Source organism: Lactuca saligna, chromosome 1, assembly GCF_052625555.1.
Source record: "Lactuca saligna cultivar CGN05327 chromosome 1, ASM5262555v1, whole genome shotgun sequence".
NCBI lineage: Eukaryota > Viridiplantae > Streptophyta > Magnoliopsida > Asterales > Asteraceae > Lactuca > Lactuca saligna.
In genome coordinates, this window is record NC_136417.1 from 161,999,605 (window position 1) to 162,020,763 (window position 21,159).

Consider the following 21,159-nt stretch of genomic DNA (forward strand, 5'->3'; position numbering starts at 1 on the left):
AACCATTTCAGATTGGCCAGGTCTTCAAAACCAAGATTGATGTTAAAAACTACATGAACTCACATGCTGTAGCAACAAGGAGGTCTTTATACCTAGCCAAAAATGAGAAAATCCGGATTAGGGTGAAATGTAAAGGTGTTTTAAGTAAGCCTTCTACAGGAGTTGATGGTGGTGGGCCCTCAACTAGAAGTAGGGCAAAGTGCAAGGGTAAAGATGTAATTGCCAATAAAGGTACATGTCCATGGGCAATCCAAATATCGAGGGCTAATGAAAATCAGGATTGGTTGGTGAAAACAGTATGGGATGAGCATAAATGTTTGCAAACAAGGGCGGTTAAAGCTTGCACTTCCAGATACGTAGCAAACTTAATTGTTCAACAAATACAGAGTAACCCTAAAATTCCAGTGAAAGCTTTACACGAAGAGTTGTGCAAGAAACTGGAGGTAGGAATGTCATTGCAAAAGGTTGCTAGGGCAAAGTCAATGGCTGAGCGTATCATTAGTGGGGACTACCAAGTACAGTATGGATTTTTGACGGATTATGTGTTGGAGCTACTCAACACTAATCCTGGTACAACAGTTCGGATTGATGTGTATCCAGAAATCTCCCTGTCTGTTACCACAAGAACTTTTAGAAGAATATATGTCTGTTTAGGTGCATTGAAGTTAGGATTCAAATCTGGATTAAGAGATTTTCTAAGTCTGGATGGTACTTTCATGAAGGGCCCTTACCCTGGGCAAGTGTTAACTGTTGTAGGGTTGGACTCAAACAATGGCATATACCCTGTAGCATATGCAGTGGTAGAGACAGAATCAACAAGTAGTTTGACCTGGTTCTTGGAACTGTTAGGAGAAGATCTGGATCTGGGACCAAATTCAAAATTTACCTTCATTTCAGATAGACAAAAGGTGTGTACCAGCTAACTCTTTTTATTACCTTTTCTAAATACATTTGGTTAACTAATGTTGCATACATTGACTTTTGTTTAGGGAATAATACCAGAAATGGAGAAGGTATTCCCTAGTGCAGAACACAGGTTCTGTTTGAGGCATATCCAGGAAAACATGAAGAAACAATGGAAAGGAAAAGAATTAAGTGACCAGCTTTGGGAGTGTGGTAGGGCAACAATAGTCAATCATTTTAATAGAGCAACGGATGAGTTGAAGAAGATCAATGCAGAGGCTCATGCTTGGGTGTCTAAGATCCCAGCAAACACTTGGGCTAAATCTCACTTTAGTGGTAAGTTTCTAGAAATTTATTGAGAAATGTTAATCTTCCATGTTTTGTGTTTACTATATGTGTAATTGTCTTGTGTTAATATCTATTATTCAGGAAGGGAACATACTGATTGTTTGTTGAATAACCTTTGTGAGGTATTTAATTCTAAGCTAGATGAAGGCAGGGATAAACCTATTATCACTTGCTTAGAGTATATTAGAGAGTATCTCATGAAGAGGTTATGTGTTGTGCAAAAGAAAATAGATAAGTGTGAAGGACTTCTAAACCCTACTGCAACTACACTGTTTGAAAAGATTAAGGCTGATGTATCAAAGTATGTGGCTAAATACAATGGGGCAGGGAAGTACCAAGTGGCAAGCACATGGCAAGACCAATATGTGGTAAACTTGAATGATCAAAGTTGCAGTTGTAGCTTTTGGGAGATTACATGTTTCCCATGTAGACATGCTGTTTGTGCTATATGGGACAAAATTGAAAATGGTGAAAATGCCCCACATGTTGATGAAAGGGTCCATCCTTGCAATAGGTTATCAACATGGAAAGCCATGTATTTCAACAAAATTGATCCATTGAATGGACGTACAATGTGTCCTAAAAGTGACTTGCCATTCACTTTACTTCCACCAAAACATAAGACACAGGTTTGTATTTAAAGTACACAAAAAATATAGTATACATGTGAACATGGAATGAATTCAATTTTAACTATAGTATATCAACATGTGTAGGTTGGGAGGCCTAAGAAGAAGAGAAGGAGGGGTGTTGATGAGCCAAACAGTCAAGCTGGTAGATTGAGCAGGAAATATTTGGCAGTCACTTGTTCAAAGTGTCATAACAAAGGGCACAATTCCAGAACATGTAAAGGGTAGGGAGGCAGTGGTGAAGTTGGAGGGGGTTGAAACTTAATGGTTATTAGGATGCTGGTGTTGTAGGTATTTAGAAACTTATGTCATGTGTACTTGTTTGAAGATGTGTTAAGAACTTGAAAACTTTGCATGTAATGCTTGTGTTGTAGGTCTTTTGAAAACTTTGCATCATGGTTGTGTTAAGAACTTTATAACTTTGAATGTAATGGTGTGTATGCACTTTTTGGTAATGAATTAATATGTTTTGTGTACTACCCTTCATAAATCAATTAATAACATTGTACATTTCAATTGCAAATGAAAACCATCTTCAAGATGCATTTACAATACACTTAAGAATTGCATTTCAAAAACATTCAAGAAATTGGACAATGAACTATAACAAACTACATTCCATTACCATTACCATTACCACTGCATTACACATTAATCTGATACATAAACCAAATACAACAACACCAATTCCAAAACCACCTACATAAACTGAAAGCAAAAAAACCCTCTCCGATTAAAATAAAAAAAAAAAACCTTGCAATGGTTACAAATCAAAAACCAAAACTCCATTACCATCCAAACCTTCACAAGATACTTAGAGATTAAAATAATACCAAAAAAAACACCCATGAACAAAACAACATTAGTTGGTAGTTCCACAATTTTGCAGTTACAATGACGACCCTCTCTTCTCTTCCAATCGATTCTTTGATCTTATTAAACCTGGAATCACCACCAAAGCCTTACCACACATAGGAGGATCTGACCATCGAATGAAACCATATCTTCTACAATTCCAAAATTGTCTTCCAGGGTTACGATCCGTCCATGAAGTGATCTTCGTTGCTTTATTCCCACATCTGCAAGTCACCATCTTTGAATCAGAAGCGATTGGATGTCGTGAAGGGTGCAACGGTCGAGCAACAGTGGAAAGGAGGAGAGATGATCGACTGATGAAGCTAAAGGATTTGGCCAAAAATCGGACATGCAATCTCTTTTAAAGAGAGAAGGTTACAACTGAAATGACGAAATTACCCCTGCAATATTTTATTAAAAATGAGTTAATGGTGAAATGCTAACGGAGTGAACCGGAAGGATCATTTGTTAAAAGTTTTGAAACCACAGGGACCATCTGTGAGGTTTTTTGAACTTAGGGACTAAACTTGATATTTCTGGAAACAACAAGGAACATTTTTGAAGTTTTCTCATTATTTAATCTTAAAACTTGGATGTTCATTAAACTACAAAGACACTAATATCAAACAGAAAATTGTATAATACAGTTAAAAACTTCAATATATGGTGCATTTTCTAAAGGGTGAAACAATACATGGTTACTAGTGTTGACTCTAAGTGACTCCACATACATGAACACCCCTAGAATAAGATAATATTATAGCCAGTTTCTGTAAAATAACAATTAACGCAACAAAAGACCATATTATATGTATATAAAGTTTCAAAGACTAATACAAACAGAAATCTTTAGACCACCACGTGTTTTACATCATCATCTCCACCCACCTACCTGGTATCAATCAAAAAGGATGAAACAGTACTTGTTTTAACTTTAAGTGGAACCCCAGGTTTAGGTTTATTACAAAATGAAAATACAAACAATAATGTATGAGAATGAGATAGTTTTTGCATGCATAGAAAGTCGAATGGCTCCTGTTTTCCCTCACTTGCAAAGGGAGACAAGAATGCGGCGAGGTGGCTTTATTAGTGGGCGTCGGCTATGAAGAACCATCAAATTATTAACAAGCATGACATCACCTTTCTTCCAAGGTATCGCAACACACTCTTCTTCAAGGATTCTCAAACAGTCTTTCATGGCAGAATCCGACAAAGGTTCACCATTCCCAAACTCAATAGATCTGCTGTCGTCATAAATTTCAGCATTCGCAGGGCCACCATAACTATTTGCGAGACTATTGAACCAAGTTTTCCGTTGACTTCCTTTGTCAAATTTTATACCTGGCACCGGACCTGTTACAGTTTTTACACTATTCCCCATCCATTCCAGCTTTGTGCCCAACTTCGCTGCCCTATAATTAAAATAAAGGAAGTTTATATAACTTTCTCTTCTATAACAACTTAGTGTAGCGAAATTAATGTATACAAACCTTTCCTCTGCAACATTCTTGTCATCCGTCATGTATGCCGACTTCCAACCGCTGCCGGTGAAAGATGATGGAAGATCCTCGTCACTCATTATTTTTGTGTACGTCAATCCATGTTCCTCAAGTTTTTCAACGAAATCTGGGTGCTTCTCTTTCATCTTGTCGTAGATGATATGACTCAAAACAATTGGAGTTTCTCCCCCGCTTCCTGGTGCTTCTTGGCAAAAGAAAAATAGCTTTGATGGGTAATCTGGAACCTGTTTGCATGCATGACGCATACATTCATCAGTCAAATGTTTTAAACAAGATATGACTATTTTAAGCAGTGGATACATGTGAATAGATTCAAGGAATTTACATAAGCCATCTCGTGATGGAAAGGAATAGTCTTATCCTGAGGAGCTTCATTTGTGGTGTAAATTCGGCCAAGGATTTTTGTTCGAGAGGCTCTGCCACCGACATAGAACGCTTCAGGGAAGCCAAATGCTTCCACGACATCGTTCATGTCGGAAGTAGAGTTTACAGGGAAGCCTCTGAAGAGGATAGCACCTCTTTTCTGGAGAAGAGACTCGAGCCATGGCTTGTGAGCTTTAATCGCCTCTTCAAAGCCATTGAGTTTTGCTGTTGAAGTAAAATCAGCGTTAGAGATTGGGGATAACACCGCCGGGAATAGAGCGCCATCGCTGTCAGGTTTTTGCTCAGGTAGTTCTACTTCTCGGAAGATATTGCCTGAAGCCATTTTGATTGTATTGTCGTGGTGCAGTGGGATGGTTTTGCATGCAGCTTACATTGGATTATATATAGTGATCACAACATGTGGTCTTTTATTTGAAAAATGGAATTGGGACAATCACAAGAATCACATGCTCTTTTATTTAATAAATTGATCAACGATGATGACGAGCATATCAATAATTGAGTTTTTAATCAAAACAAGGTTATTGAAAAAAATATTTATATAATCGAGTATGGTTTCAAAGATTATATCTACAATTATATATATCAATAATTGAGTTTTTAAATAGCTTATTTATTTATTTTAGTTTTTTAATATCTTTTTTACTTTATCTTTTAAAACCTATCTACAATTATATATACGATGTTTGTTAAGATGTAAAAACTTCAACGTGATACAATGTTCTTTTTAAGGTAAACAATTCCAAAAAAAACATCTTAATGACTATGTAAAGGCCAAATAAATAGAACAAAATAAGCATCTAATAAAATAAAAAGTGTGCACTCAATTAATTATATTGTACCAAGCTCTTTGTGTAACATATATGCATCAAACAAGCAATATCTTGTTTATATATTTTTAGATTTATATTTTAATTTAGCCAATGTTAAACAAAAAAATATTATCAACAGTTATTATCAATCGTTATTATCATTTAAAAAAGCAATATCTTTTGGTATAATTGTTCTTTATTTGTCTTGTATTTCATCATATTTCATGTCTTTTTAAGGTAAACCAGAGGTTAGAGTGCGCTTTGGGATGTGCCGGGAAGTATTTGTGAGGATTTCAGGATGGTCGGGCGAAAAACGAAAAGTTGGAAAAATCAAGTTTGGAATTGGAGTCAGAGAGGAACACGGGCCGTGTTGGATTTACACTGCAAAGGAACACGGGCCGTGTTGATCAGAAAAGAAGAAGCTGCTGACCATGCTGAACACGAGCCATGTTCGGCCGAAAAACCAACTTTTGACAGTTTTTCCTATCTTTCATATTTCGGGTTGAGGGCCATTTTTACATACACACAACATATCGGAGCACATTTTGAGAGGGGATTTCGAAGGTTTTTGCAAGGGCTTGAGCAATAATCATTTGGAAACATTATTTCTAGTATTTGTAAGTTGTAATTGCACATTACTTCCATCTTTTAGAATTGTGATCTTGTTCTAGCCATGTGTGGCTAGAACCCTAGATTCTCTAACTTCATGTCTTGACTTTTTAGTTGTGATTTCAATCATGTGTTTTGATATTTGCTTCCAATTCCTACGTAGTGAATTTGATTTTTTTCAATTGAATGTTTGATTCTAATTGTAATTCTTATTGGCCATTTGAATTAGTTTTAGGTCATTCAAGATATCTAATTGCAAAATCCATAATTTTTTTTTTGTGAATTGGACTAAGTAGCAAACACTAAATTGATTATCTATTCAAACTATGCAGCCTTCATGCACTTACTACTGAAGAAAGATTCAAAGTCGAGCTTAATATGGTGGATGTTGCTGCTGCAAGAGTTCGATATAGAAATTAAAGATAAAAGTGGGAAAGAAAACTTGGCCGCGGATCATCTCATCCGTATTGTGCCACCCGAAGACACAAAACCAATCCGTGATACATTTCGAGATGAGCATTTATTTGTAGCCAAAGAAGCACCATGGTATGCAGATATCGTCAACTACTTGGCCACAAATCAATTTCCCCCGGATTCCATACGTTGGCAAAAAGATAAAATCAAGAAGGAAGCCAAGCGGTACGTATGGGATGAGCCTTACCTTTGGACGTATTCTGCCAACCAACTGATCCGAAGGTGTGTTGATCAACAAGAGGTACAATCCATCCTTAATTTTTGTCATTCATATGCTTGTGGAGGTCACTTTGGAGCCCAAAGGACAGCTAGAAAAGTCTTAGATAGTGGATTCTTTTGGCCTACCTTTTTTCACGATTCTTATTTGTTATGTGCACAATGTGATATATGCCAAAGATCCGGATCCTTAAGCTCTAGGAATCAAATGCTCCCCACCCCCATTTTAGTATGTGAGATCTTTGATGTATGGGGTATTGACTTTATGGGACCATTTCCGCCCTCTTTTGGTTGTTCATATATCTTGTTGGCGGTGGACTATGTGTCCAAATGGGTGGAGGCCAAAGCCAATAGTACTAATGATTCCAAAGTTGTGGTGAATTTTCTAAAAGCATATATTTTCACCCGGTTTAGCACTTCAAAGGTTCTAATAAGTGACCGTGGTACTCACTTTTGCAATCGGATGCTTAAAGCTATCCTAAAGAAGTATGATGTGACTCATAAAGTATCAACAACCTATCACAAACCAATGGGCAAGAAGAGGTCTCAAACAGGAAAATCAAAAGCATTTTGGAGAAAACAGTCAATCCAAGCAGCAAAGAATGGAGCATAAGGATGGATGATGCCTTATGGGCATATAGTACTGCTTTCAAAACTCCCATTGGTATGTCCCCTTATAGGCTAGTGTATGGAAATGCATGTCATCTCCCGGTTAGCATATAGTACCGCTTTCAAAACTCCCAGTTGAGGTGAAGAATGATGAGATTGAAGTTGTTGGGAACCCCACGTACCAAGACTGAAGCATATGCGGGGCCAAAGTCGACCCAACAACTTAAAACAAGGGCAACTTACCGGGAGGCAACCAGGGGGTATTTATTTCTTTTTCTTTAAAAACAATTTCCATTTTTTTGATTTTTTGGTTTTCAATGTTCCAAATGCATTTAAACATGATTTAAAATCACCAAACGGACCTCGGAATGCAAAAATATTTCATTTGAATAAGAGGGAAATTTTTGGGTTCAAAAAGTGGAAGTGGCAATCAGAGGGGTACACGACCCATGTTCTTTTTGCCTTTTAACTAACACGGGTTGTGTTCATCAATGGCAAGAAGTCCGACAGTCAGATGAGTACACGACCCGTGTTACTTTTACTTTATAACGAACACGGGTCGTGTTCATCAATGGAAAACACTTCGGCAATCAGAGGGGTACACGACCCGTGTCAAGTTTACATTATGTTCAACACGGGGAGTGTTCAGCCAAATCTCACATATTTTACACCCAACACGGGTCGTGCCAATTCTACCTTATGCCCAACATGGGTCGTGTTCGCGCAGCAGACTTGGTGATTTTTAATGCTAAAAATCAGGTTTTTTCCCCATTCTTCCACACACTCATTCCAAAACAGCCCCTTTCACCCAAGAAAACCCCAAGGTCCGATTTTCATCAAATATCCCTTGATTCTTCATGATTTTGGCTTAAATATTCAAAAACTTTTGATTTTCATCTTCCCCACTTCATCCCCTACATCTAATACAACATCTTCTTGCATTTTCATGATAGATTTGAGGGGGGGGGGGGGGGGGTTGACAAACCCTAGGTCCGAAAATTTCTTAGAATTTTGGTATTTTGTGCTTAATTCTTCATGTAGGCAACCTTAGGGAGGTTGAAACGGTCTTTCTCACCAACAAAAACACATTTCCACTAACGATTCAATACATTCTTTCCTATTCTTCACTTGTGGAATTTATGTTCTTAAGGTCAAATTGCATGTATCTGTGGTCATTTTGCAGTTCACAATAACTTGGAAATTATTCAAAACTGAGTTTCCTGCTAATTTTTAGTGGCCAAACTTCAGTTGATTTGACCCGTCAACAGTTGACTTTTTGACCCGTTGACCAGTTGACTTTTCATCTTTGCCCCAGATTTTGCATATGGAAGGTGAACGTTCTAAATGACCGAGGCACACTAAGTCCTCTGGCCGTCACCGTAGAACCCTATCACCATCATCTAGCTCCCTGTCACCCCCGCCTCAATCCCCACCCAATCTGACCCATGGTGGTGTGGTTTGTCTTGGCCCTATTCAAGTTGCCAAACTTGAGGCCTTTCTAGAACGTGCGCATACTACCCAAAAATTTGTGCATGTTCCATCTCTCCGCGACTTGCACATCTACAACAAAGTCCACACCTTGTTTCGGAACATTGGATGACAAGGGTTGTTAAGGGTCCACAAGCTCGGCTATAAAGTTCCAACAACCGAGTTTTTATCTTTAGTCTATTTGGACCATGGTGTCCTAAATTTCCGATTAATGAACCAAGATCATGCAGTGTCCCTAGACCAAATAAATGTCATTGTTGGGACCCCAACAGAAAACACTTTTGGCCCCAATGACTCAATTCTCGGATACAATGATCTTACATGGTGGACCGACCTTACTCATCTACACCCGTATGTCTCAAGTTTTGCTAACGCCTCATCTATCATCAATCCTGTGATGAAAGCAGCCCATCGTATTCTTGCTTCGCTCATCGCCCATAGAGAATAGCGAAGCACAATTAGTGCTCTTGAGCTCAAAATACTCTATCCTATGGCCCACTCGGATAATAATCTCATTCCTCACTATGACTCATTCCTTTGTAACAAACTCACCTGCCTCAACACATCACGGTCCGACAAAATATCTTGTGGTGGCATTGTCAGATTATTTGCCAAAAGTGCTCCAATATGAGCCCCATATTCTGGAATTCACCAACCTTTGCCCGATGAGACGTACCTTACCACGGGAGTTCTTGAATCTATGAGAATGTTTCGGGTGGAGGATAGGAACCATAATTGGACCATGGGTCAAAACCACGATCTAAGGCTCCTCATCACCCTTGAGAATCGGGACATCCTTGCCCTCAGGCATCCTAACAACTTCACCGATTGGAAAATCACACCATATCTCTTCCCCAACTCCTTCTCTGAAGAGGAAGAAGAGGAAGATGGAGACAGTGACGAGAGTGGCAAGGCGGCACAACAAAATTCTCCTCCCATGGGTAGTGCCAACTCATCCCATCAAGCTGGACACCTATCCTATCACCAATAATATTTTGATCAATTCCAATCGATCCATACCTATCTCGACACTTACAATCAAGATCTCGCGACCCTGACTCAAAGTTTCTCTTCTTTCACCACTCAATACACTCGGGATCAAGAGTGCCAGCATAACCATGAGGAGCACTTTTGGGCTTGGACCCGAAACTCCAATTATTACCCTTATCCTCCTCCTCCTCCTCAATAGGCTTTTCCACCTTCTCCAAGCATTGGGGACGATGCATATATTTAAGCTTGGGGAGGGGTAGAGTTGTACATTAGTTGCATTTCATACTCACATATTTCAAGTTTTTACATTTTATCATTTTTTTTTATCATTTTCAGTGCATTTCATATTCATGCATGCTTTTAAAAAGGTTTTTATTTCAAGTTTTTTCATTTTATCATTTTTATAATTTTCATGCGTCATCATCATCATTAAAAAAAAGAGTACGAGATGATGACGTTCTTTACATAAAATAGCTCCATGAAGTGGGAAATCAAGAACTCAAATGAGAAAAATACTGAGGCGATCGGATAGTTATCGGAAATGTAGAATCAGTTGTCATAACTAGGGGACCCAAACACCGTAACTCGAGACCCCAGCCTTAGAAAACAAAATTTGCATACTGAAACGTATTGTGGGCGGGAATAACAACTTTAGGATGATTTGCTTCTGAATGTTTAAAAAGAATATTTATCGACAACTATGAACCCACAGAACACGGACCTATTTGTTGACACGCATTGCCCTCACGGTAATAGAGAGCTTAAATATCAGATCCACACAGTCAAGAAAGAAGCAAGGGTACAACTATCATATCCAGTACCCAAATTAGAATTTCAAGTGCCAAAACGAAGAAATTTTCAGAAATTCAAAAGTAGATTGAAAAAAAAAATCAAAAGCTGCCTCAAAGTCAAATCTGGGAATAAAGAACTGTGTGATATGATACTTGTGGCTCTCGAAAAAGTGAAAGCATAGGAGTTGGGCCCCTTCGGGTGGGCTCTCTATCGAAAGCTGATTCGCCATGATGGGTTCCTAAGGACATAAGATCCAGACTCTGTTATTTTCACCCATAAAGCTAATTATGGTATGAAGTTTAAATAAAACTATTTTCGGGTGATTGGGTTACACCGTTTCGGGTCTTCCTCACTTTGGGAGTCTGTGATATGTAGAAGGAAGCAACATGGTTGCCTAGGTATTAATGAGTGGAGCCACATTGATGTAAAGCATGATTGTACTTATATAGATTATTTACTTGTGTCTTAAACTTGTTTTTGGTTCATTTTGTTTCTTTAATTATTTTATACATATATTTTTTTTTTCTTTTTCATGGTTTTCATTCCATGCATTCATTCCTAGCCCTTAGGATTTTTCTGTCCCTTTTTGCTCTATGTTTCTTTTTGACATCTAGAAATCGTCCTGTATTGTTCGATTCTTGTTCTTTCTTAGGGAAAATAAAGGTCTAAGGTTGGGGAGATTTGTTAGGTGCATTTGTGCACCATTTTGCACATATTTTAGTCCCTTCTTATGCATCTAGTTAGGATAATTGTCCTTCATTTGTCTTGCATTTCATCATATTTCATGTTAGTCTCTAGAACAACCTTATTTGCACATTTTCATGCCTTTTTCAGGTAAACCGGAGGTTGGAGCACGCTTTGGGAGGTGTTGGGAAGCATTGGTGAGGATTTCGGGATGATCAGGCGAAGAATGAAAAAGTTGGAAAAATCAAGTTTGAAATTGGAGTCAGAGAGAAACACTGGCCATGTTAGATTTACATTTCAAAGGTACACGGGCCGTGTTGACCAGAAAAGAAGAAGTTGTTGACCATGCTGAACACGGGTCAAGTTATTTTTACCTTATGCCCAACACAGACCGTGTTCAGCCCAAAAACCAACTTTTGGCAGTTTTTCGTATCTTTCATATTTCGGGTTGAGGGCCATTTTTACATACACACAACATATCAGAGCACATTTTGAGAGAGGATTTCGATGGTTTTTGCAAGGTTTTGATTAGTAATCATTTGGAAACATTATTTCTAGTATTTGTAAGTTGTAATTGCACATTACTTCCATCTTTTAGACTTGTGATCTTGTTCTATTCTCTAACTTCATGTCTTGACTTTTTAGTTGTGATTTCAATCATGTGATTTGGTGTTTGCTTCCAATTCCTACCTAGTGAATTTGATTTTGTTTCAATTAAATGTTTGACTCTAATTGTGATTCTTATTGGCCATTTAAATTAGGGTTAGGTTATTCAAGCTATCTAATTGCAAAATCCGTAATTTTTTTTGTGAATTGGACTAAGTAGCAAACACTAAATTTATTTATATTGAACGAATTTAGTACAAATCTTATTCACATACTCTTAAACTCTCGAACTTGTGAGGAGTATTGAGTGTTGTTGGGAACATTCACATAAATCTTATTGCAACCTTTTGATTTTTATCTAAGAGCTTGTTTAGACCTAAATTAGAAGGTTGGGTTATTTCCAAATAGCTTGTTTTGAATTTGACAACTTGGTGAATGGGAAGTGTTAGAACTTGTTAACACTTTCAAGTACCAACTTAGGTGGAATTGAGTAGATATCATTTCATCCTTGGAATCACATTGTTAAATTGTCTTGTATAGAGTTGGAGTTCTCAAAAATCCTGAATTTGTTTCATTTAATTGATCATTTACTTATTGCTTTATCCTCTTGTTTAAATCATTGCATACCAACCCCCATTTATGTGACCATTTTTGTGCCTTACGCAAAAAGGTATAATTACTTGTCCCGTGTCTCTGTGGATCGACCCTGCTTACCTTGTATTATATTTTTAGTGAAAAGTACCAATGTTTTGGAGTCATTTTGTACCCCTTTATTTGTTGGGTTTGACACGCCTAACACTGGCCCCGTCGTCTAGCAGAGTATAGATGACAACCACATACTATTCTAGACAGTCCAGTGGAACACTAACAGGCTCGCAACCTATAGGTGTTGTGAACGATGTGTTCACCGGTGTACTCTAAAAACCCATTGACATGTATAGCGAGTGGACTCTCGAAAACGATATTATCAATAAATGAGATAACCCTAGCAGTTGTGCTCGAAGGATAATACTGGCAGCTGTGTCTCATATAGAATGTCACAATTCTGGCATCTATGCCTAAGTGATAGAACTAGTAGTTGTGCTTGATAGTTGTGTCATTGACAACGATGGATTTCGTACCTATTCCTTAGGATAATCTTTATGAATGAATGTATAAGAAATAGCTGATTCTTAGGGTAGATCCTTAAGACTAAAGAAGATAATGGGGATCGGCAATTGGGTTAACTGTTTGATGAATAAACATAATAATTATATTATTATTGGTTGAAAACCTTATGTACTCACCAGGTTTCCCAACTTAACCCACTCAGTTTATTTATATCACAAATGTTGACATGAAGTCACATTACACCGATAGATTAAGGAGATATAAATCACTAGTAATAATGAATGTAACTTTTGTTTATGCTTATATTTCTGTATTGATGATGACATCCCAAATGTTTTAAAATGAATAAAAATACTTCTCTTTGGAAATGCCTTGATAACGTATTTTTCATGTTTTACTGGGAACAAATTCTGCAACATTTTTAATAAAATAGGCACTCGAATTTTTATAAAGCATAAACAAAATCGGTATTTTCTTGGCGTAAAAATGGGGATGTCAAATATTTACACTATATTGTCTAATAAATCACCACATACTACTTCTTGGGTTCTTGATACAGGTTGTGGTATTCATGTATGTTCTGATTTGCAGGGCCTAAGAAGAAGTGAGGATGTGGAGCATGGAAAGATAAACTTGATCATGGGGAATAGGAAAGCTTCACCTGTCGCCAAGATTGGTGTTTATTCTTTGTTGCTAAGTAGTGAGTTAGTGTTATATTTGAATAAGTGTTGTTACTCGTCCGAAATGGAGAGAAATGTAATTTCTTTTCACGGTTTGTACAAACAAGGATTTACTTTTTCATTTGATAATGAATGTGGTGGTATTAATGTTTTTTTTATAATAATGTTCTTTATTTTAAATCATTACCTTGTGATGGTGTATATGAAACTGTTTCGGTTGTAGATAACATAGGAAATAATGTATTACATATCGATTCTTCCACTAGTTTGGATGAAGCATTCTTGTGGCATTGTCGTCTTGGATATGTTAACAAGAAGCGCATAGGCCAACTCCAGAAGGCTGGAGTCTTGGAGTCATTTGACTTAAGGTCAGATGATAGTTGCGAGTCTTGGTTTCTTGGAAAAATGACAAAGTCACCCTTCACTAGTACTTGTGCTAGGGGTGAAGGTTTGTTGGACCTCATACACAAAAATGTGTGTGGACCCTTCAGAACCGCCACAAGGGATGCTACCATTTCTATGTGACTTTTACTGATGATTACAATAGATATGGTGATGTCTAATTAATCAAACATAAGTCAGAAACCTTTGAAAAAGTTTAAAGAGTTTAAACAGGAAGTGGAGAATCAGTTGGGCAAGAACATGAAGATGCTCTGATCCGATCAAGGAAGAGAGTATCTTTTTACAGATTCTTGACTATCTTAAGGAATGTGAAATTGTTTCACAAATGACACCTCCTAGAACACCACAACTTAATGTTGTAGCTGAGAGGCGTAATCGAACCTTGTTAGACATGGTTCGTTCCATGATGAGTCAAGCTTCGTTACCAATCTCATTCTGGGGGTATGCCTTAGAGAGTGCCGCCCATATCCTTAATCTAGTCCCTGCCAAGAACGTTGCCAAAATAGCTCATAAGATGTGGACTGGGAAAGTTCCCAATGTAGACCATATCTAAAATTGGGGTTAGGAGGATTTCGTGACACGTAAGACTCAAGACAAGCTCGAACCTCATAGCGAGCGGTGTATTTTCATTGGCTACCCAGAGATATCTTTTTGTTATCTCTTCTACATACCCAGTGAGAATGTGGACTTTGTGGCAAGAGAGAGAGAGAGAGAGAGAGAGAGAGAGAGAGAAGAGAGAGAGAGAGAGAGAGAGAGAGAGAGTTTATAAGCTAAGGAAATAGTGGGAGGCAGATTGACCTTGAAGAACTTCAAGAGTCAAGCGGTGAAGGAACCTCAAACCCTAGCAATCAACCTGAGGAGGAAACTCCTGTTGATGAGTCTGTACCTCTAAGGCGTTCCACAAGAGTTAGGAATCCACATAAGCATTACTATGGTTTTCATAATACTGAAAAAGGTGATACATTTATCAGTGAAAGTACACTGGTAAATTTGGATGAGCCTAACAACTATAAGGAAGCCATGACAGGCTTTGAGTCCGCCGAATTGAAAGAGGCCATGGACAGCAAGATTCAGTCCATGTATGACCATCAAGTTTGGAACTTAGTTGACAATGTATCGGGTCGTAAGATGTTCGGGTGCAAATGGATCTTTAAGAAGAAGACTGACATGGATGGGAATTTACATACTAATAAAGTGTGACTGGTTGCGAAGGGCTTTACTCAAACTCCGGGAGTTTAATATGATGAGACCTTCTCACCAGTATCGAAGATTTAGTCTATTAGGGTTATGCTAGCCATTGCTACATTTCATGATTATGAAATATGGAAAATGGATGTTAAAACCGCTTTCGTTAATGGAAAGTTGGATGAGGATGTTTACATGAGTTAGCCAAAGGGTTTTGTCATTGCAAAGTACTGTAATAGAGTGTGTAAGCTTAAGAAATCAATCTATGCATTAAAACAAGCATCTCCCAGATGGAATCTTTGTTTCGATGAGAAAGTCAAAGAGTTTGGATTTTTGACGAGCGAGGATGAGTCCTGCATATATGTTAAGTCTAGTGGGAGTATATTTAGCTTTTTGGTATTGTATGTGGATTACATACTACTCATAGGAAATGACATCCCAACCTTGTCGGAGGTTAAATCCCAGCCTGGGAAGTGTTCTGCTATGATGGACCTTGGAGAAACTGCCTATATCCTAGGGATAAGGATATTTAGAGACAAGAGTAACAGACTAATTGTATTTAGTCAAAGCACCTACTTGGATAATGTGTTCAAATGGTGCATCATGCAGGATTCCAAGAAAGGTGACTTACCAATCTAGAGTAACATGAAACTGAGTAAGACTCCGAGCCAGAGTACAAAGGTTGAGATAGCTGAGATGAGTCCAGTACCGTATGCTTCCACTGTAGGCTCGATCATGTATGCTATGACTTGTACCCACCCTGATGTGGCCTTTGCTTTGATCATGCTCATCAGATTTCATGGGAATCCGGGCAAGGCTCGCTGGACTGCGATGAAGAATATTCTCAAGTACCTACGAAGGACTAAAGACTGGGTCCTTACCCTCGGTAGGAATGATGACTTGAGAGTAATGGGGTATAGTGACGCTAGCTTCCAGATTGATATGGATAATTTTCGCTCTCAGTCGGGTTGGGTCATTACCCTAAATGGAGGAGCAATTACTTGGAAAAGTTCCAAGCAGGAAATAGTAGCTGAATCAACTTGCGAATCAGAGTGCATAGCAGCAAGCGAGGCAAAAAAGGAGGAAATATGGCTAAAGAACTTCATTGGAGACCTTGGAGTTGTACCAACTATTAAGGAGCTCATGGATATTTTCTGTGATAATGAGGGTGTAGTTTCCTTAGCTAAGGAACCAAAGGATCACGACAGATCCAGGCACATCAACAGAAAATACCACTTCATTAGACATCGGATAGAAGAAGGACTTATCATGGAAAAGAGGGTATCATCGAATGAGAACCCATCAGATCCCCTCACGAATGGACTATGTAGGGTTAAGCATTTGCAGCATGCGAGGCGCATCAGGCTGAAGGATGATATTTGTTTTACAGATTAGATAGCTATTTCCGAAACTTGTAAAATGTAATTGACATTTGATGATTAAATAAAAGTGGTTATTTATTTATAAGTAAAGTGTTGCTATCTTGTGTCAATTGTTTACTATTTTTTTTTTTCAATTTTGCATGTTTTGACTTCCAGAATAACTACTTGATTCAAACTCTCTACAGTCAGTCATATGTTGGAAGTAGGTATGAATCAAGACTTTCATGAATTGGGCTTGTAGATGTCTAAGGTGTTAGACATAGCAAAAGTTGTTGCAACATTCATGAGTGCTCATAAGTTCTGAGTATTAGATTAAACCCGCGCTCACTTGTATCAGTTCATGGAATTTATTTTGAGTGATCGTGAGATGGTAATATCATATAAGTCGTAAAACTTAGAGATATGAGTTTTTGATTATGAGTTGGTTGTGCATTGATTGCATGAAAACGCATCAGTAACTTGATGTTATAAAACGTGATTTTGTGTATGATTCAACAAGTAGTTAGTAAAAGCATATGAGTCGAAGTTTATCTGTTCCTTTTAGTCCTTGGAGGATTAAAAGCGATATCTGGGCCCCTTGATGATTTTGTTTTGACCTATGTGTCGGGCCTGGTCAGAATCAAATTGATGTGTTCAGTTTAGTTCTATGTCAAACAAATCGGAAATCGAGAAACAAACTACCGGACTATAAGTACGAAATTGTTCCATGTATTTGTCTGGCTGATATGTAGAACACAAGATTATATGATCACTTATCTTAAATGGCTAATCATCATCTTAGTTCCACGAGACTTTGAAAGTGCTACGATTGCTGGTCAGATCTTGAAGTTATACAACTTTAGTTATTAGACTTATCCAAGTGGGAGACTATTTGATAAGCTATCTAAGTCCATAACTATATTTAGTATGTACTTGATTGAGCTTCTCATGGTCCATTTAGGTTGCATGGAATCTCAAAAATTGGATAGACAAAATGAGAATAAGGACACTTATGATTTGTTAATATATTCTAATATATTAATATGAAATCATATTATTTAATTAGTATTGGTCAACAATTAATTTGGAATTAATTTTGTGAACAAAAGAGACTAATTAAATATATGGAGATTGATTATGTAAATCTTTCATTCTTATATAGTGGGGTTATGGTACATGATTCACTAGATTTGGCTAGGACCATTGGGTGCTCCATGGAGGTTAAAACCCATAGATCATGGGGGAAATGAAAATCCGTGTACATTAGGGATTACATGGTGTAACCCTACATGTAACAGACTATATAAGGAACCTCATATGGAGAAAAATCAGCCACTAAGATAATAAAGAGTGAGGGCTAGCCGAATTTGTGCTCAAGTGTACTTCTCTTAAGTTATTCCAAGGGTTGTGGTGTTGTGTGAAGCATTTGAGGAATCACATTTCGGGTGCTAGGCTCACAAGGTCTCTAGGAATCCAAGCAACAAGAAAGGTATGTCATTCTACTAATTTTTATATTACAAGTACCCCATGGTATTCTAGTTAGGATGAGAACCTTGGAAAAAACATATTTGCATGTATATTAGAGAAAACATAGATCCAAGGTTTCTAGGGTTGCATGTACACCATAGGAGTGTTAGAATGCTCAAAAACCATTTGTGTTGTATGTGATTTTTAGGGAACTCACTATGCTTTGTTTTTATATTTGTGGATTAGATATTTTTTAGGAACTTATCAGATTGCGTAGGTAGAATTGTACACACACATCAACATATTTATGATTTGAGATTATGCATGTCTTCCTTATAACTTGGATTTTGAATTATGGCTTATGAAAAATTAGTTGAATTGAATGTAACTTTAATAAAAATGGGTGTTTATTCTACTTTTTTAATGAAAATTTTATTTTGGAATTTGGGACATTACATTATGTGCATGCATTGTATGTGTATTATTTTGTGGAGTATCTTGGAGACTTGACTAAGATTTTGCTTACACTTATGGATTTAAATGATTCACATAGTTTTGAGAATTGGGGTAAAGTAAAGGAGTGAGTTTATACACTATCCTGAAGATTTTACGATTTTGAGAGATGTTATGTTAGTAAATTGTGATTGACTATTTTGTGAAACAATTGTTTTTATGGTGTTTGACTTTTGTAAAAATGGCTTATATTTTTCTTTTAAAATCTGAAAATTTTTACCATGGTTTTTGAGACATTACATGCATAATCCACTTGATCGATTTCCATTGAGCTTTCCTCGAATCACTCACAAACCTACTTACCATACTAAATGCATGAACCAATTGAGTCATAGTACATACAATATCATACATGTGACTTCTAACAACACTTAAATAAGGAACCATGCTTATTAGTCCCAATCCTCACTTTTAGACTATTTAATACTTCGACGAAGTTTAAAGATTTATGTCAAAGGATTTCTAACAGGTTTGGACTGCTCAAAATAGAACGATTGCAATACTTTATGAAGGTAGCTTTGTTGAGATATGAACAAATTATTAAGTCCTGCCATATCTAGATCCCAAATATATTCTTTATAACTCTCGAATCCTTAACCACAAGCTCACTTTCCAATAGCTTATTGAAGTCATTAATTTAAGCCATATTCTTGGATGAAATGAGCATATTGATATGGTAATTTTATACTTAACATATTTTAGGTTTTATTTATAGAGCCTTAATATATCACGACTTAACCAATACGGAAACAGGTAGTGAACTTGATCAAGATTATCTCTATGACCTTCTGTATGAAAGAGTATGGTAGGTGCACAATACTTGTATGAATGACTAAAGACTATGATGGGGAATAGCATGAAAGACTATATTGAGCTGTAGTAATGAATGTGAGTGTAAATCTATGATGAGATCATAATATTTACATGGGTATGGAGTATTTAGGGGAAATCACAAAGCATTGTGCTTACTTGTTTAAGTTTAAATATTACAGGTTGTTCTGGCAACAAAAAGGAGGGCAAGTTTGATTGTATTGCATCTATAGACATGTTTTTGGAGATTTCAACTTATTTGATTTCGCTATCTTATTACTCTGGTTTTGGATTATGATTTATCAAACTAAAAAAAAATGCTTGTTAATTGCTCTTATTGAGAATGAGATTTGCATGATTACCATTATTTAAAAATGAAAAATTTTGTTTGAATTTTAGGATGTTACATTGTTAATTTTGGATATGGACTTTGTTTCTCTAGATTATACCTACGATACCTTATGTCACTACACACCTAGTGCATTGTAGCATGTGTAACATCCCAAAATTCAAGACCAAAACTTTTATTTCTAATTAAGTTATTATAAAAACAATTGTATAAAAACATCCATAATAACATCCGATGCCAAAACCCAAAGTGTCAATACTCAAAATGTTTTATCATAAAATAGTGTTAGAGTGTAATCCCAAAGATCTCATGTGCGGAAAACATAGTGTGATGCGCTACGATGGCCGACTCCTTTCCATTGAAAATGAAGTACCTGAAACCAAAAATAAAAACTGTAAGCACGAAGATTAGTGAGTTCCCTTATCATAACACATACCATACAACACACATGCTGCCAAGCATATCTGGGTGCTGGCCTACCCCTCCGGTAACTTGATGTTATAAAACGTGATTTTGTGTATGATTCAACAAGTAGTTAGTAAAAGCATATGAGTCGAAGTTTATCTGTTCCTTTTAGTCCTTGGAGGATTAAAAGCGATATCTGGGCCCCTTGATGATTTTGTTTTGACCTATGTGTCGGGCCTGGTCAGAATCAAATTGATGTGTTCAGTTTAGTTCTATGTCAAACAAATCGGAAATCGAGAAACAAACTACCGGACTATAAGTACGACATTGTTCCATGTATTTGTCTGGCTGATATGTAGAACACAAGATTATATGATCACTTATCTTAAATGGCTAATCATCATCTTAGTTCCACGAGACTTTGAAAGTGCTACGATTGCTGGTCAGATCTTGAAGTTATACAACTTTAGTTATTAGACTTATCCAAGTGGAGACTATTTGATAAGCTATCTAAGTCCATAACTATATTTAGTATGTACTTGATTGAGCTTCTCATGGTCCATTTAGGTTGCATGGCATCTCAAAAATTGGATAGACAAAATGAGAATAAGGACACTTATGATTTGTTAATATATTCTAATATATTAATATGAAATCATATTATTTAATTAGTATTGGTCAACAATTAATTTGGAATTAATTTTGTGAACAAAAGAGACTAATTAAATATATGGAGATTGATTATGTAAATCTTTCATTCTTATATAGTGGGGTTATGGTACATGATTCACTAGATTGGGCTAGGACCATTGGGTGCTCCATGGAGGTTAAAACCCATAGATCATGGGGGAAATGAAAATCCGTGTACATTAGGGATTACATGGTGTAACCCTACATGTAACAGACTATATAAGGAACCTCATATGGAGCAAAATCAGCCACTAAGATAATAAAGAGT

At 37.0% G+C, this 21,159-nt stretch overlaps 1 protein-coding gene across 1 annotated transcript; it reads right to left on the reverse strand.

The window, feature by feature from the left end:
- Window positions 1-3,519: 3,519 nt before the first annotated feature.
- LOC145045835 (clavaminate synthase-like protein At3g21360) lies at window positions 3,520-5,011 on the reverse strand. Its single transcript, XM_078994143.1, has 3 exons — window positions 4,581-5,011; window positions 4,226-4,479; window positions 3,520-4,147 (listed from the first exon to the last, which is right to left on the reverse strand). The coding sequence occupies exons 1-3, from the start codon at window positions 4,959-4,961 to the stop codon at window positions 3,781-3,783; spliced, it is 1,002 nt and encodes a 333-aa protein (XP_078850269.1). The 5' UTR covers window positions 4,962-5,011; the 3' UTR covers window positions 3,520-3,780.
- Window positions 5,012-21,159: the final 16,148 nt, after the last annotated feature.

Coding starts and splice junctions, on each gene's coding strand:
- LOC145045835 (XM_078994143.1), bottom strand. CDS start 4,961: ATGGCTTCAGGCAATATCTTCCGAGAAGTAGAACTACCTGAGCAAAAA. Junction 4,480..4,580: donor TCCATCACGAGATGGCTTAT/GTAAATTCCTTG, acceptor GCATGCAAACAG/GTTCCAGATTACCCATCAAA. Junction 4,148..4,225: donor AAGAATGTTGCAGAGGAAAG/GTTTGTATACAT, acceptor TTTTAATTATAG/GGCAGCGAAGTTGGGCACAA.